This window comes from Labeo rohita, chromosome 14 (genome assembly GCF_022985175.1).
Source record: "Labeo rohita strain BAU-BD-2019 chromosome 14, IGBB_LRoh.1.0, whole genome shotgun sequence".
Taxonomy (NCBI): domain Eukaryota; kingdom Metazoa; phylum Chordata; class Actinopteri; order Cypriniformes; family Cyprinidae; genus Labeo; species Labeo rohita.
The window spans coordinates 12,873,562-12,889,829 of NC_066882.1; the positions used below are offsets into that span (position 1 = coordinate 12,873,562).

The 16,268-nt window shown below is 37.5% G+C and overlaps 1 protein-coding gene across 2 annotated transcripts in view; it reads right to left on the bottom strand.

Moving 5' to 3' along the window:
- glra4a (glycine receptor, alpha 4a) overlaps nucleotides 1-16,268 on the bottom strand; it is a 47,060-nt gene that overhangs the window by 13,321 nt on the left and 17,471 nt on the right. Inside the window, exons 1-5 of one of the 2 annotated variants that reach the window (XM_051127024.1) lie at nucleotides 5,794-5,897; nucleotides 5,659-5,744; nucleotides 4,254-4,321; nucleotides 3,346-3,569; nucleotides 1,177-1,259 (exon numbers count right to left, since the gene is read on the bottom strand). In XM_051127024.1, coding sequence (XP_050982981.1) covers nucleotides 1,177-1,259; nucleotides 3,346-3,569; nucleotides 4,254-4,321; nucleotides 5,659-5,744; nucleotides 5,794-5,897 — 565 coding nt within the window. The other variant, XM_051127023.1, reaches the window with a different exon arrangement.

The following is a 16,268-nucleotide window of genomic DNA, read 5'->3' on the forward strand; positions in this document are numbered from 1 at the left end:
TTTAAATTGGTTCCAGGAGTTAAGATGCTATCTGCTCTGAGGGCACTGGGGTGGTGAATAGTCTATTTCTTTGACTCCCTCTTTCTTTTATCAAGGTAATAAGGAAGGACACTTCACGCACAATTTTAAAATGAGGATGCTTTGTCGTTGATACTTCCTCTAGCTGATTCTTTTTCTTTTTCTTTTTTTTTTGTGCAGTGAGACATAGAAAACTGTTTTGAGTTATTAATTTTCGACAGTTTTTTTTTAATTCCATAATGCTGAAGGTTACTGGGTTTGCAAGTGAAATAGACAAACAGTGGATTGTCATTAGCATCTTAAAAGGATTTGTGAATAGCAACAGTTGTACATGTTATACACTAGGACTGGGCGATATATATAAAAATTTGATATCTTGATAATGTCACAATTTTTACGATATTCGATATATAACTCGATATGTTTGCATTTGCTTTTAAATAATAAAAAAAACATGCTTTTCTTTTGCCCCCATTAAAAAAAAACAACAAAAGCAATTTAGATAGAACAGCTATTGTTGCGAAGTAAATACAAAATGTTTAGTGAAATAACATTTATAAATTAATACCAAAAATGTATGCACTCTCTCTGTCTATATTATGAAAACTGGTAAAACAAATGAAAAATATTATAACAGTGAAATTCCTAATAGTAATTCCAAATTGCAATGGCCTATGTTTCTCTATTCAAACAACAGCAGTTGAGTAACATTATAGCCTCAGTTTCAGCGATCACAGACGCAAACAGTACTGTCAAGATCTAATGACAGAACACAGACTGGTTGAGTGACACTTTCATTTTGATCGCTAAACTCCAGCTTAATTGTTTGTCAGTGTTTTCAGATCATCGTCGGTGCTGTTGCAATGAAGAGCGAGCTCGTGTGCGTGGTTGCCAGATTGCTTAAAATAAGCAAAACACCAGGCATAAAATGTATCCTTGTAACAGCGAAGCTCTGATTCGGGGATTTGAACACTTGATAGTGCACACAAGAAGGTTTTTAAATTTGTTCACTGTGTTTCACCTTCATGGTGATTGCTGTCACTGCATACATTAAAATTCCATATCAGTGTCAAAAGAATCGAATGCAGCAGAGTGTGAAAAGGGGAAGGGAGAGGAGGGATGGGGGAAGAAGAGAGGAGAGAAGAATAGAGTACTCACAGCTTTCTAGCTGCATGGTACAGGTTTGAATGTCCATTGGGAAATTCTTCAAGTCCATGGGACAAGACAGGATGAGTGTTAGCCTGAGACAGAGCGCAAAAAGGGAAAGCAGAAAGTGGGAAGAGTCAGTGTGAAACCACAAAGGGCAGAAAAAAGGTGTTAAATAGAGGGTAGAGAAAGGCCCAAGGAGTTTGCAATGCAAAGAAGACTCAGAAATGAAAATTGTCCTTATTTGTTCACCAATATGTCTCGCTCTCTCTTTTTATTAACAAATATCTGACCAAGCTTTTACTATAACTGAAAGGAGAAGTTCACTTCTAGAATAAAAATGTCATCCAAGATGTTCATGTCGTGCAAAGAAATGATTTTTTTGAGGTAACATTTCAGGTAACATTTTTCTCCATATAGTGGACTTGAATGGTGGACACTGTGTTTTTCAATGAGCTCTAGACAGTCATGTGTGTCTTTACTCATTGTGTAATCACGCTGGAAAAGTCACACGCTGTTAGTACTTTGTCTCTGTACTTCAGTTCAAAAAGAAAGGGTAGGGGAAAAGTTCCATCTCACTTTCTCCTCCATCTTCAAAATCGTCTGACATTTTTTGTAAAGGTTGTATGACTTTCTTTGCACGTTCACTTTGTAAACACTGGTTTCAATACTTCCACCTACATCATGTGACCTTTCTAACGTAATTATGTAACGTGTGAAATCAAGTTAGTGCAAGACAAGCATTTGCGGTTGAACAAGTATTTAAATTTGTATTTTTCTTAGAAAATGACCAATCGTTTCACTAGATAAGACCCTTATTCCTCAGCTGGGATCATGTAGAGCACTTTGAAGTTGCATTGAAACTTTGGAGCTTCAACCCATTGGCAACCATTTGAAGGCCACTTTATGGAAAAAAAATCCTGGAATGTTTTCCTCAAAAACCGTAATTTCTTTTCTACTGAAGAAAGACAGTTTGAACATCTTGGATAACATAGGGTTGAGTAAATTATAAGGACATTTTAATTCTAGAGGTGAACTTCTCCTTTAAGTGAATAAGAATAAGGCTGAAGCTTCAAAATGATTCAAAAGCACCATAAAAAATACAATAATGGTTCATATGACTTGTGCACTACATTCCATTTATTCTTAAAACCATTTGTTAGCTTTGTGTGGCTTGTTTATGAGCATAGTAGTGTTTTGTGACTAAATTATTCTTTTGAGAAGGATGCTTGAATGAAAGATCAGAAAAGATTTTTAAAAATCAAGATGCTTTTGCAATTTTGAAAGCTCGAGATCACAGTGATTGTAATTGCATATAGAAAACAACCTGTGCATTCTTTCAAATATCTTTTTTTTTTTCCATAGAAGGAAAGTCATAGAAATTTGGAACAATATGAGTTTGAATAAAAGATTACTTAATTTTCATCTAATCTAATTTCAGAATGCATCAGCATTCAAAATTCCAGTTTGTACTGTCTCTGTACGAAATTAGATCTGTATGGCTGTACACTTCATCCCTTTGATTTGTGATTACAGAGTAAGTCCCCAAACAAGGCAGTGAATTGTTGTTTTTGTATCTTCTTGGTAATAGTAAACTAGCTGCCTGACAGTTTTTTGTTTTACATTCATTTATCGTGCTGCTGACACATTAAGGTTTTAGCCGTGAGGAAGAGTCGCCACTAATAGAAAGTTTGGATAGAGAAAACAGTGTAATTACCTGCTGTAATGCCGTGCCTCCGAGAAAGACAAAAGCCACCAGTGCTTTTTTGAAGAGCCAATTTCTTTTGTGCTGTGATAACCCTAAATTCAAACCCCAAAATATCTACACTTACACACTCTGATGTGGAGGCTTTTTTAGTCTCAACACGTGACATTTTTTCCCCACCATAGCAATGATTATTTTCAGTTCCATCCACCCTTAGAATAAACTTTGTAAATTCTTAACAAGACCAAAATGAGAAAAGTACTATCTTAAAACCTTAAATTTTTGTTTCTAGGCAACTTATCTTTCATGTAAAGTATTGTATATTTACTATGATTAATAATCAGTCAAATTGTAATCGTGCTATTAACCAACCCGGTTTAGTTTGGCTTATGTCTTTAGCATATATTTCTGAAGGAATATTTTTCATGCAAAAATTCCTGTGTTCTCTAAAACCTATGAGAGACTTTTCTGCTTACCTAATGCTGTACAACACATTCCCATTCTGAAAGATCCTCAGCAGCTTGTTGTCTGTTGTGACTTCATGGAAGTTTGCACCTTTTTCATTAGCAAAGAACAAGTCAGGTTTCCATATGGAGTCCAGCATAGAAGGATCTAGGTCCAGAGAAGCGTCAGGGTATTCACTATAGGCCAACCGAGGGTCATTCCATTGCTGGCGTAAAAAGACGTTAAGCCTATAATCCTGTGGGAAGAGAGGGGGGAGAAAACATTAGGTCCTAAAATCTTATAGGTCGATTTCTGAATTTGATTATTAATAATGTACCTTTTAGTTTTAATGTTCTTTTAGTTCTGTTTTCCTGATGTTTTAATTGCAAACCTAACACAGGCTGAATCAGATACGGTCTTAAGATGCAAGTAAATAACTTGTTCTCCCTTGGCATTAATTTCTGCTGGAAGTCTTCCATTTCCAATGATCTAATCCCAGGTTAGCTGACTAACAGACCGCTAACAATGGCAATCTGTAACAGTCAACTGAAATATTCTGCTGACAGAGACATTTAGTGCTAAGCACAGGCTTAGAGGATGGGTATATCACCCTTTAATTTTTTTCCCCTCAAGATCTTGGCCGTTCTCTCAATTTTTCATTTTAATTGCATGGTGGACAGTTCATTATCAGCACATCAGCTGACCCACTGGACTCTAAACTTCTAAGTGATGTGCTTCTCGAGACAAGGAGAAGTCAGGTAAGCGACTAATACTCACTCAGCAGAAATATAATTGTAAAAGCGCATATTGTCTGAAAGAATAGAGAGAAAGAGAAGGAATTCCCCTTTGCATTTTAGGTCAAGGTCTGAGTTGCATGAGAAGATAAGTGCAATGCTGCATCTGTGATATTAAGCAAAACTGAACCAGTGTGATTACATACCATAGTTGTCTCGGTAATGGATCCAAAGCTGTTGATGAAAATATTACAGGTGACATTTACTGGTGGTCCTGTTGAAATAGAAGAAAGAAGTTTCATATGTTTAGACTAACACTTACTTTTGTTTGGAGAAGTTGAAGGAGAAGTTCACTTCCAGAACAAAAAAATACAGATGTACTCACCCCCTTGTCATCCAAGATGTCGATGCCTTTTTTTCTTCAGCCATAAAGAAATGACTGTTTTGGAGGAAAACATTTCAGGATTTTTCTCCATAATGCCGACTTCAATGGTGCCCCGGAGTTTGAACTTCCAAAATGCAGTTTAAATGCAGCTTCAAAGGGCTCTAAACGATCTCAGCCGAGAAAGAAGCATCTTATCTAGCGAAACGATCGGTTATTTTGAAGTTGGGGGAGAAAATGAGATGGGAGTTTTTATGACATAACCTAACCGGGAAAAAAAACAGAGTTCAGGTAGACCTAGACAAGATGAGTATTTGAAGTTATATATATTATATATAAATTGTAATTTTTTAAAAAGAAAATAACCAATTGTTTCGCTAGATGAGACCCTTCTTCCTCGGCTGGGATTGTTTAGAGCCCTTTGAAGCTGCATTTAAACTGCATTTTGGATATTCAAAATCGGGAGCACCATTGAAGTCCACTATATGGAGAAAAATCCTGAAATGTTTTCCTCAAAAAACATAATTTCTTTATGACTGAAAAAAGAAAGACATGAACATCTTGGATGACAAGGGGGTGAGTACATTATCTGTACATTTTTTCTTCTGGAGGTGAACTTCTCCTTTATAAGATAAGGGGATTTATAGGAGTAGTTAACCCAAAAAATGGAAATTCTGTCCTTATTTACCTTTCTAATATTCTAAACTCTTATCTTCTCCATATAATGAAAAGAAATGGTAATGAGCAATTGTCAGCCTCAAAGTATATATAAAGTATACAGATTTTTATTGTTTTAAGAAAATGACTGCTATGACCGAAATTCCCTTATTCCTTGGCTGGGATTGTGTAGAGCCCTTTGAAGCTGCATTGAAATTGCAATTTGGACCTTCAACCCTTTGACCACCATTCAAGTCCACTATATGGAGAAAAATCCTGGATTGTTTTCTCAAAAACCTTAATTTCTTTGCGACTGAAGACAGAAAGACATGAACATTTTGGATCAAATGGAAGTGAACTTCTCTTTTAGTAATAACACCAGAACATCTTTAGAAGAGCCTTCCTGGTCCTTAATATATTCAGAGTAACAGCATACAGTCAGGTCATTGGGTTCTTTCTACTGTCACCTTGTTTTCAAGTTTCCAGGAGCCACTACTGTCAGGCTGCTACCGGTTTCACAAGTTATGTTGCATATATCCCTACAGATCCTGTTTGTTTACATTCTGTCACACCTTTGAAGTTGGGTCTGATGCGAGCGTCATAGCCGGAGGTTCTTCCCATCAGCTTGTCCAGAAAGTCTGACGGGGACATAGGCTTTGGGCCTGGCCTGCTGGAGGACTTTATCTCCTCTTTACAGGAGCCCAGTCTGCCAGAGATAGAGGAAGCGAAGAAGAAGGGGTATAGAAAAAAAGCAAGAAAGGTGAGAAAAAGGACAGATACAGTCAGCGATAATGACAGAGAAGTCTGTCATGAGCCATTTTAACGCATCTTTTAAAAAGAACTCTTCAAATAGATTTGTTGAAAAGACCAGGATGCATTTCCTAGCCTGTGGAGCTAGCACACCAACATCCAAAACTTATGCTTGTGGCCGGCAACACTGGTGTATTCGTCAGGGAATACAGAGGCGTAATGCATTAAACATACGTTCTTCATGCTGTTTTTACAGAAGCCTGTCACAGTGATCATGACAAAGAAAAACAGAACCCACTAAATCCCTAGGCAAGGGGAGGCATTGTGTCTGACAGACTGATGGCTCAATTGAAATGCTGTGAGTGTCACAGTTGGGGGAGACGACTTTGATTCCGGTTCCAGCGGGACTCAGTCTGTGCCTGACAGACCTGCCAGGCCGGAGCAAGTGGATCCCAGAGGCAGGAGTCTTGGATTCGACTGGATCTTTTTCTTTCTTGATACTTCAGAAGAAGTGTTTTTTCTCCTCGCTTTTGGTTCAGTTTCAAGCAGATCAGTCATGACCCCAGTCCCCAGACTCTGAGGAGCAAACAGCCATCAAACTGTGTCTTCTCCCAGTGTCAAACTTTCTGATCAGTGAGTCTTCCTCAGTTTTTTTACCACAGAAAATATGGAGTGAATTTTAGTGGAAGCTCCCAGGTGAATCTCCACTTGGACTGCATAGTGTTTGAAAAAAAAAAAAAAAGTGTAACCAGGGGCTGTGTTCTTTCCCAAAGCCCTGGAAGATACAAATCTCTCTTGGAGTGGAAAAAAGTCCAATATGGGTTTAAATTTGCCTCACAGGCTCCAGGGCTTCCTCATCATCCTCTTGTTTATCCGAAATAGAAGAGAAAAGCTGCTAAGTGAATCACCCCCGCTTTTTAATGTGGTCCAACCGCCTTAGAAAATCTGGCTTTTCGCTCACATTCCTGCTTCGTTTTTCAGCTGGGCTTATGATGAGAGCGTGCTAGAACGGAACATGCATTTTTAAAGAGTTGCAGGAGAGGGAGGCAGCAATCAAGTTTGTTTCTCAACCTTGAGTGTCTGACTCACGTTTGCATCCAAGTACCATCAGCATCAGCTTGTGTGTATAAACCTCACGGCCCCATGGCTGATACGTCGACTGTGCCAATTTCATATCTAAGTCTTTCTGAACTTGAGGAGCTTCATTCCATTGAGCTCTTTACGGGTTGGCTTTCTCTTTCTTGGTTTTCTTTCACTAGGAGAGAAACCATATGTTTCTCTTTCTCTGTCTCACCTAAACAATCAATGTTCTTCTTAACACCACAGTGTATTACAGACAGTCCGATTACATTCTAATCCTCAGTGAAATGGTTTATATAATATATGGCTCAGGTACACAAAGAACAGCCATGGCAAGAAGCCATGGCAAAGGTCCACTGCTTTTGTTCGTGCTGGGTGTAATCCATGGTTTCTGTTGTTTTGGCTGTCTGCTATTCAGCATCGCTTCAAATATTCCAAAGAGATTACGCAGTCGCATTTGAAACACACAAACTTGTCATTTCAGGCCAGTGATAAGACCATCTACATGTTTACAATATCCATTGTGAAGCTGTGGTGGGTGTAGTGGTATTACAGTATATATGCTCTTCATCTCTAATGGCAAAATGAAAGGTTTTAATTATATAAAGTGGTAGAGTCCAGATCCATCATTGGGAGGGGGGAGGGTGGGTGAATGGAAATAGAAAAAAAGAGTGGTTATAGCTATGTATTCCTTATATTTAAAGATTTACATTTGCCTTTTATGATTTATGAGATGCTATAAGAAAACTGATAAGCTCCATGTACTGTGGTGTAAACGATGTCTGTTATAGTATAAGTCTTAGGGTAATTACTATATCATGTGCATCAAGATTAGACTTTGGAATGGGATGGTGCATTATTAGTTTTTTTTTTAAATATATTTTTACATTTATTTTAGATTTACATTTACAGTAGTCAACATTTGAAGTGGATCAAAACCTTTCATTAAAGTTGTCCTAAAACCAAAACAATACCCGTTCTTGTCTTAGGACAACTTTTTGATCCACTTCAAATGTTGATTACTGTATATATATTTGCAAGCATTTAGCTTACCCTTTGCCATGACACATAATTCATGGCAAGTTTGATTAGTCATACTTCTATGGCCTTTCTATGGTCTACGACTTCTGATTTTTGGTTGATAGAAGGCTTCCTGAAATATAATTAGGAGGATTAGTTTTGCGTCCTTTTTATCTTTACCCGTTTCATTTTGGACAACGGAAGTAAAACGTGGAACTGCTTACCCCACACTTCCTAATTATATTTTGAAGTATTTTATAAAATACCTATGCCTTAGTATTTTATCTGTATTTTAAAATTAACATAACGTTTCAATTATTGTTATAATTATAGTTGCCTTTGGATGCACTATAATAATTCGTCTGAAATGTGATATCCTCTGACAACTTGGAAACATTATTTCAGGGCTGCATGTGGAGAAAACCATTGAAAGACAAATTCCTATGACAGTTATCTCTTTAGTCTGCATGAAATATTGACACATGAAACTCAGATCTCCTTTAATACAATTTCCCATGTTAGCAATTATTTCTTGGAATTTGTGACAGGAATGAAAAAGTGGATGTGAGTGGAATAATAAATGCTACCTGATCTCCTGACGAAAATGCACCTGTGGGAACTTTTTTGCAAGACACGAAATATGTACCAATAAGTACATATCACTGCTGTTTCCAACAGAAATGAACACTAGAGGCAGAGTTGCCAGGTTTTCATAACAAAACCTGCCCAATTGCTGCTCAAAACTAGCCCAATCGCGTTTCAAGGTGGGTTCCTTGTTAAAAATTGCATTTGGGGGGATAAAATGCAAGTTTTTTGTCAGGGTTCCCCTGGTAAATTCGCATTTCAGTAGCTAAATATGACGTTATTGGGGTCGCCTCAACCCGCGGACATCAAAAACTACCCGTGGCAACAGTGTACAAGTAGCCTAATTCTGCTACACTGGCTAGAGGTGGTAAAACAGCAAGCACTTGTAATCGTTTTATGTTTCGGTGTTGCCCCCCACCAGATTGTCCTCCTAGTATTGGTAGGTTTCAGGTGTGGGGGAGGAGTTATGATTAGGCAGTCATGTAGTAATTTCAACAAGAGGGGGCAGATTAATTTGGCAGGGTGTCGAAAATAGGCAGTAAAATGGATATAACAAGCTTGCTCGGTAATGCAGCCAGCACGAAATTGGACTGAAATGTGGAATCCTTGGGTACGAATCCCATGAAAAAACATGACTTGCAATGAAAGAGCTGGAAGATGAGAGATCGAAAAACAAGCTAAAACGGCATGCTTGTGATTGTGTTTTTACGTCACATTCGCTTTTGTTCATACTATTGGGTAGGTTTAGGTGTAGTGCAGATGGTACATTATTTTAAAATGCCACAGAGCATTAGATTTATAGCACCACTCAACGAACATTTCAATGTACAAAACCAGTGGCACATAAAACATACCATATGTACATTCATCTGTTCCTGGAAGAAAAAAGAACACTCTATTAGCGCCACTTTCACATCGAATATCTCACGAAAAAGTACATGGCGCTACGTATTTCACGTCTGAAAAAGTTCAGGTACGTTTTTGTCATGAGATCAGGTTGAATAAATCAGACAATCAACAGAAGAGTTCACTAAGGTCACGAAAAGAATTATTCACATGCATTGAAACGATTAAGTTAGCCAGTCGCGTATGATTACCTGCCATGTCTCACAAAAGCAGTCTGTCAACAGTGTTCAATTAAAAAGTCATTAATTAACTTCTATGATTGACCTGCTGCCCTGTGAAACTATAATTGTATGGAGGTTTTACAGAACTTGATTACAGAGATGCACAGTGCCTCTATGTTGAATCTTACGTAGTTACTGTCTGTTTTTCAATACTTCCCCTTTTTATTTTGTCGAGATTATGTGGAAAGATTCATGACTGAATTTCTCCCCCCATGAGTTCTTAGTCATCAGAAACGCTTTCAGATGGTGAATACATCAGCATAATGTACTAAAGCATGCCTAAATTTTCAACGACAACGCAAAAAAGTTTAGAAGGTGATACAATTAAAGATTAGAATAAAATTCCCCTCTCTGAACTTTTCAGAGGAGTAACTGGGGGGATGTTAACCGAGGCTTGCTTCATTCTGGGCCGTTGCCTTCAACTGGGTGATGACCACAACATTTTTTTTTATTACTGTAAGCCTCGAGAGATGGCTGACCCCTTCATCAGCCGTCATGAATTTATAATAACTGCCTTATACCATTGCTAACTTCACAGCATCTCAGAACCATTCCCAAAAGACAGAACTGTACCAGCGCAGCAATCCAGTCACGTAACTCTGCGAACATGAGAGCTACTCATCAAAGTGTGAGTGGAGTGTTCCTGAGGTGTGGAAATGCTGGGATACAGTGAGAGGCAGTCGCTTGGGGGATTCCCAGGATGGCAGCTTATAAACACAGATCCGCTGTGGTAGGGATGAAATGAGAAGCTAGAAACTTCAAAACAGAAAACAACAGTTTCTCTATCGATCTAGCCAAAAAATAGCTGAAAGTGAATGAAGAGAAAAACAGTAATTAACTGAATGTAATAGAAAGTGTTTGTCTCTCATCTGACAGCAACGGCATCTGTCGGCTGGTCATAAGGCCATTGGGGTTGCTGGTAATGGCTCTGCGGGAAGGTTTGCAAGGATACCAGAGGCCTGTTTAATGAAAGCTTGGGCTTTTTCTTGAATCATTGAGATGCAAGTAAGGGACTTTTAATGAGCCTGACCTTTCAGGGGCCGATACCGCTGTCTGATCCCTGAGTCCCTGTCTGAGGAATGACAAGAATATTTAACACCCGTTCCTTGCTCAACACTAGCTCAGATATTTTCTCTCGTTTTATCAGCATCCTGAAATTAATCACAGAGATGGCACCCTCACAGTCACACACACACACATTGTAAAAATGATTGAAAATCCATTTTAAAAAGCTGACAGTTTTGCCTTTTAAAAAACTGTTTTTATTTTGTGTCTAATGAAAAAAGCACACGCACACAAATCCAAGATTGACTCATTCATGTTAAATGGTTATTTTTGTATTTTCGTTTGATTGGTTAAACAGCAGAAATTATATAACTGTTCTTTTGAAGTTATTATATGACAGATTTTTGTTTATTACAGTTTTCTTTCAAGGCTTGTAATTTCATGTGCTCCAGTTTTGTTTGCTGAAGTCATGATTTAGCTCATAACAGCAAAAAGTAATTTATTTCCTAAATATCATTTAGATTTGCAATTCAGATGCATCTTTTAACATTTTTTCAAAAAAAGTTATTTATTAGAATTTGATGTTGATAAAATTTTTTATACAATGAAATTAAAAAATTTTATTTGTAATGTTTCTGCTACTCAAACAACTTTTCAATCTTGTCTTTGATACACTTCAAATGCTCTTAGTATCAGCTCTCATATTTTTATGTTGGCTAATTGTGAGGGTCGAGATTTAGCCTCTGCACATGTGTTATACAGTGCTACAATCTGCCAACTCTTCCAAAGGAAAGTAAATTTGGATAGATTTTAGCCCAGTCAGCTGCAATATTATCAGACAGACCTTGGGGCAACATGCTGGAATGAGAAGCTTCATAAGAGGTCTGACTCTGCTGATACACATGATTTGAGTCCTTATGTTCTTCACAGTAAGTACAGTGCCGCATGTGACCCTCAGCAAAGTCCTGGTTTTCCTCATGGGCTCTGAAACCACAATTACAGATGTACGGATGATATTCAGTCAGAGATAAATTCTAAAAAAATAGACTTTTAAAAAAGGACCTACTGAGACTAGAGAATAATAGGAATAGCTGATTTACATATTTTAAAATATATTATTTTGTTTACCACAGAAGAAAATCATGCAGATTTGGAATGACATGGGGGTGAATAAATGACAGATTATTCATTTTTGAGTGTAATATCTCCTTAACACCCATTAGATGTCCATTATAGAGTCCATAGGACACTACAAGGTTTTCCTTTCTCCTTCTCACAAATTATGGTCCCCAAAAAAAGGTAAAGGAATGATATAAGGGTGAATAAATTTGTATTTTTAGGTGAATTCTGGAGCTGTGATGACCTACAGCTGAGTATTTTTAACCTGCTTTGTCATGGAAACAGATGAACTTTAACAAAGCTAACACTGCTGTAAACCTGAAAAGATGTTGGGTTTTAGATGCTTGTTTTAATTTGCCACAAGCTTCATCAGAGCTTCTTCAAGCATTGCTATGCTCAATCTCCAGCAAAACCACTATGAACCATTATGGGAGTTCTCAGTCCATCTCATAGAGCATGATAATCACTTGGTTTCAATTAGTCCCAGCATACACTTTGCACATGACTTGCAAACATATGCCGCCAATTGCTTTTCATTAGGAAGCCAGTGATCAGAGAGCATATTAATTTTCAAAGTGGCCGCTTTTTACCAAAGGCATGGGGAATGATAGTCATTAGACACTCATGGATAGTTGTCCAGATTTTTAGAGCTATTAGCATAATATGAGATGGAGTTTTACAGGTCTTACAACCTGTCATCAAAATACATCTCTAATAATTTCCTTGAACGCTTGCATTCAAGCATATTGTACAGTTTGGATCTTCATGTCTTTTAAGTGCTGGATTTCTTCATATATGAATCAGAATGGACTCTACTCCATTCTACCCAAATCTTTGTCCAAGTCTTTTAAAAAAAACTGTCAGTTTCTGTCTGGCTATTCCATTTGGTTTCCTCTCTAAAAGATACCTTTTCTATTCATGCTTTACTTTTGATCAACTGCATTATTGGAAGAATTGGATTTGGTTTTCGTTCTGCAATTTTCTGAGACGCATTTGTCCTGGCTGATGTGATCTATGTCTTTTCTGTGGTAATGTTCCCGTGTCCATGGAGACACAGGGGGATATAGTGGTAGCATGTGGACTCAATCACCCACTGCCCTTAAGCAGTGACTGGACAGATGCCACGGTAGAAAAACATGTTTGGAATCTGACTCGGCTCACACATACAGGTCAAAGCTGCCGTTTGTGAATGGAAGTGAAAAAAACCTCTAGAATAACCTACATTTGTCAGCAATAATATTACCACAGGAATATTTTGCAAGCCTTCAATGTGATTTTTTTTTCTAGGTTGACATTCACGTAGAAACTACCAGACTGCTAAATATGGTTGTTGTAGTAATGGACATCCCGCCTTTCACTTTAAGCCAAAAGCCAATCATTTTCTTAATAGCAGTTGTTTACTAAAGAACAGGGGTCAACCTTTTGGGCAAGAAGTGCCATTTTTAATTTTTCTGGTTAACCACTGTGCCAATAAATACCCCCCAAATCGCTGTTTTTTAAATTAACTAAACTCTGTTTCATTGTTTGTGGAAAAAGACAGATGCAGCTACACACGCAATTTTAATCTCTCGCTCTCTCTCTCTCAAAATGGCCATATTTGAGAAAAAAGTCAAGTAGTTTGCATCACTAGATATAGTTGTCACTTATTTAACATTTCTACATTAAGTTGACTTATATGAAATGATTGGCAACTTCCGTCTTACCATGCTCTCTTTCAGTGTAAAGCTTAGCCTTCAAGCTGAAATTTGTGCTCTGCTTCTGTGAACAGTAAATCCTGCCTACTTTGATTTGATTGGCCATCTCATTTATTTTGACATTGACAAGTGCTGTTAAGCTCAAAGTATAGTTCACTTTTTACGCATACGCGAGGGTCAGCGTACAGTGCACGTGACGCAAATTTCATCATTAGTATAGTACGCCCGTACTGTACACACACCACATGATTAAATCTTTTGCAGTAATCAGTTCTTCCACAAGGTGGCAGCACTGTTCTGGGCTGTTGTTTCACAGTAGAAAACTAAACTAAAGAGATGGAAAAACAACAACAAAACAGCGGAGACTGTAACAACAACAGATGTGCACACTGACAAGTGCTTGTGAGCGAGAGGGAATGATAACCCAGCTTTGGTTTAAAAGAGTTAAAAAAATATTTGTTATTGGTCATAACTTGTGGGGAAAAATAGAGCAGATGCTGGACATGGATGAATCTAGAGCGCAAGTGTCCATCGCCCACGTTCGCACACAACATCAAATGGAGTATACTTTGAAATACTATGCATTCGACTGTACGCTAGCGCATGTGTACAAAAACAAAGTATACTTTGGGCTTTAGACCGCTGGTCTACCTGTTTAAGTTTGTCATCAATAGGACAAATGAAGTGAAAGAACGTTCGCTTTGAGGCGTTTGGTTTAAACAGCTTGTTTGCATCTTTATGCAGATATCAGAAAGATCCCAGTGTAAGGAACAAATTGATGGTTTATTTTTAATGGCATCCTAGATCGTATCAGAGGATTGTTAGGACTTCAGAGCATGTTGTTTTGTAACCTAAGCACAGTGTCATGGAGAGTTCACAGAGAAACATTTGTTCAAAGATGAAGTGATACTAGATCTGATTGCAGCTGCATTACAAACTGTAAGTAAATGATTTCATAATGCATTTTCTGGAAATAATTGGAAGTCTACCTGGAAATAAACAGGTAATTTCAGACAGAGGGTCAGAATGAGCATTGACAATAATATTTTTTCCACATGGTTGTTTTTTGTGCAATTTTTTTTTAACATTATAAGTAACCCTCAAGGAACATATTAAAGGAGAAGTCCACTTCCAAAACAAAGATTTACATATAGTGTACTCAACCCCTTGTCATCTAAGATGTTCATGTCTGTCTTTCTTCAGTCGTAAAGAAATTATGTTTTTTGAGGAAAACATTTCTGCATTTTTCTCCATATAATGCACTGGTATGGTGCCCGATTTTGAACTTCCAAAAAGCAGTTTAAATGCGGCTTCAAACAATCCCAAATGCGGTTTTAAACAATCCCAGCCGAGGAAGAAGGGTCTTATCTAGCGAAATGTTGAAAAACTCCAATCGTATTTTCTCCCTCAACTTCAAAAATCAAATCATTATATGAAGAACAATGCTGAAATGTTTTGCTGAAAAAACATAATTTCTTTACAACTGAAGACAGAAAGACATGAACATCTTGGATGACAAGGGGGTGAGTAAATTATTTGTAAATTGTTGTTCTGGAAGTGGAGTTCTCCTTTAAAGTAATAAAAAAAATCCATGTCATGACCCCTTTAAACTTAAATGAAAACTGAAGTTTTTTCATCAGTCTGGTTTTAGAGTGTGCTTGAAAGCTGTAAAATCATTAGCGATGCTTCACAGCCTTTTCCCAAGCTGCTTTATTTCTTGCTGTTTACAAATGCTGCATCATGATTAGTGTCTGTAGAAAACTCATTGTTCTAAACTAGATCTATGATGTGGTGCAAAAGCAACTCAGTGGAAATGTATATCTCACTGGCTTATTGCAAGTATAAAACTCATAACTTTATTAAAAGTCAAGCTCAGCTGAAACTCCTCATAGCCCACGGATTACACATTTTAATTCATAATGCAGTCTTTAACCTTGGGGGAGGCTGTCTCTGACATCTCAGAAGACCCATTAGATTAGATCATGTTTCAATGCTAAATTTATTCTCTGTTGCTGAAAACCTTGAGAAATGTGTTTAATGCCGTGATGGTCTCATTTTTTAATCTGATCTTCCTCTTTGCCCCTAGCCACCGTTCTCCCCAGATTTACGATTTGTTTAAACTGTGGTTTAGCTGTATTTTTCCCAAGCTATCAGCTTAATGCTTTGGTGTGCCATAATTAAGACACAAGAGCTGCTTTTGAAGTTTACACTGATTTGCAGGGAAATATTTCCTCTTCTTGATCACAAAATGAATTAATTGAATGATGAATAGATCATCTTCCAACAACTGTTTTTTTTTTTTTTTAGACATAATTAGCTGTACAGTTTGTAGTGGAAAAAAAGTTATCAGTGTTGCTTGGTTACATAAAGCCCCATAGTATGAATTAATAGAATAGGCTTTGTTGTGCAAGTAATTTTTGTGAAAACCGCTCATCTGATTGTTTATTCACCAAGGCTGTTATTTACATTAATTGTAATCAAACCGTAGCAAAGCTAATTGGTACTTCATCTCACAAAAAATGTACAACAAATGAGCCCACCTGCTTTTCCCACTTAATTTGTAGACAATCAAACAAACAAAGATATGAATACATTATCATTTAGATACAGCACCATTAAAAAAAGTTAGATGTAAAAGAAAGTTTCTCAGTATCTATTATTGTCCTCTCAGCCTTCATCGTATTCCCGTACAGAGTTAGACCTTGGGTCAGTGGGGAATGTCTGTTGTCAGTCTTTGAGACAGCGCTCCAACTTCTCTGATTACTTGTCTGATGGTGCCAGTGCTCTGGCAGAGAGCTGTGA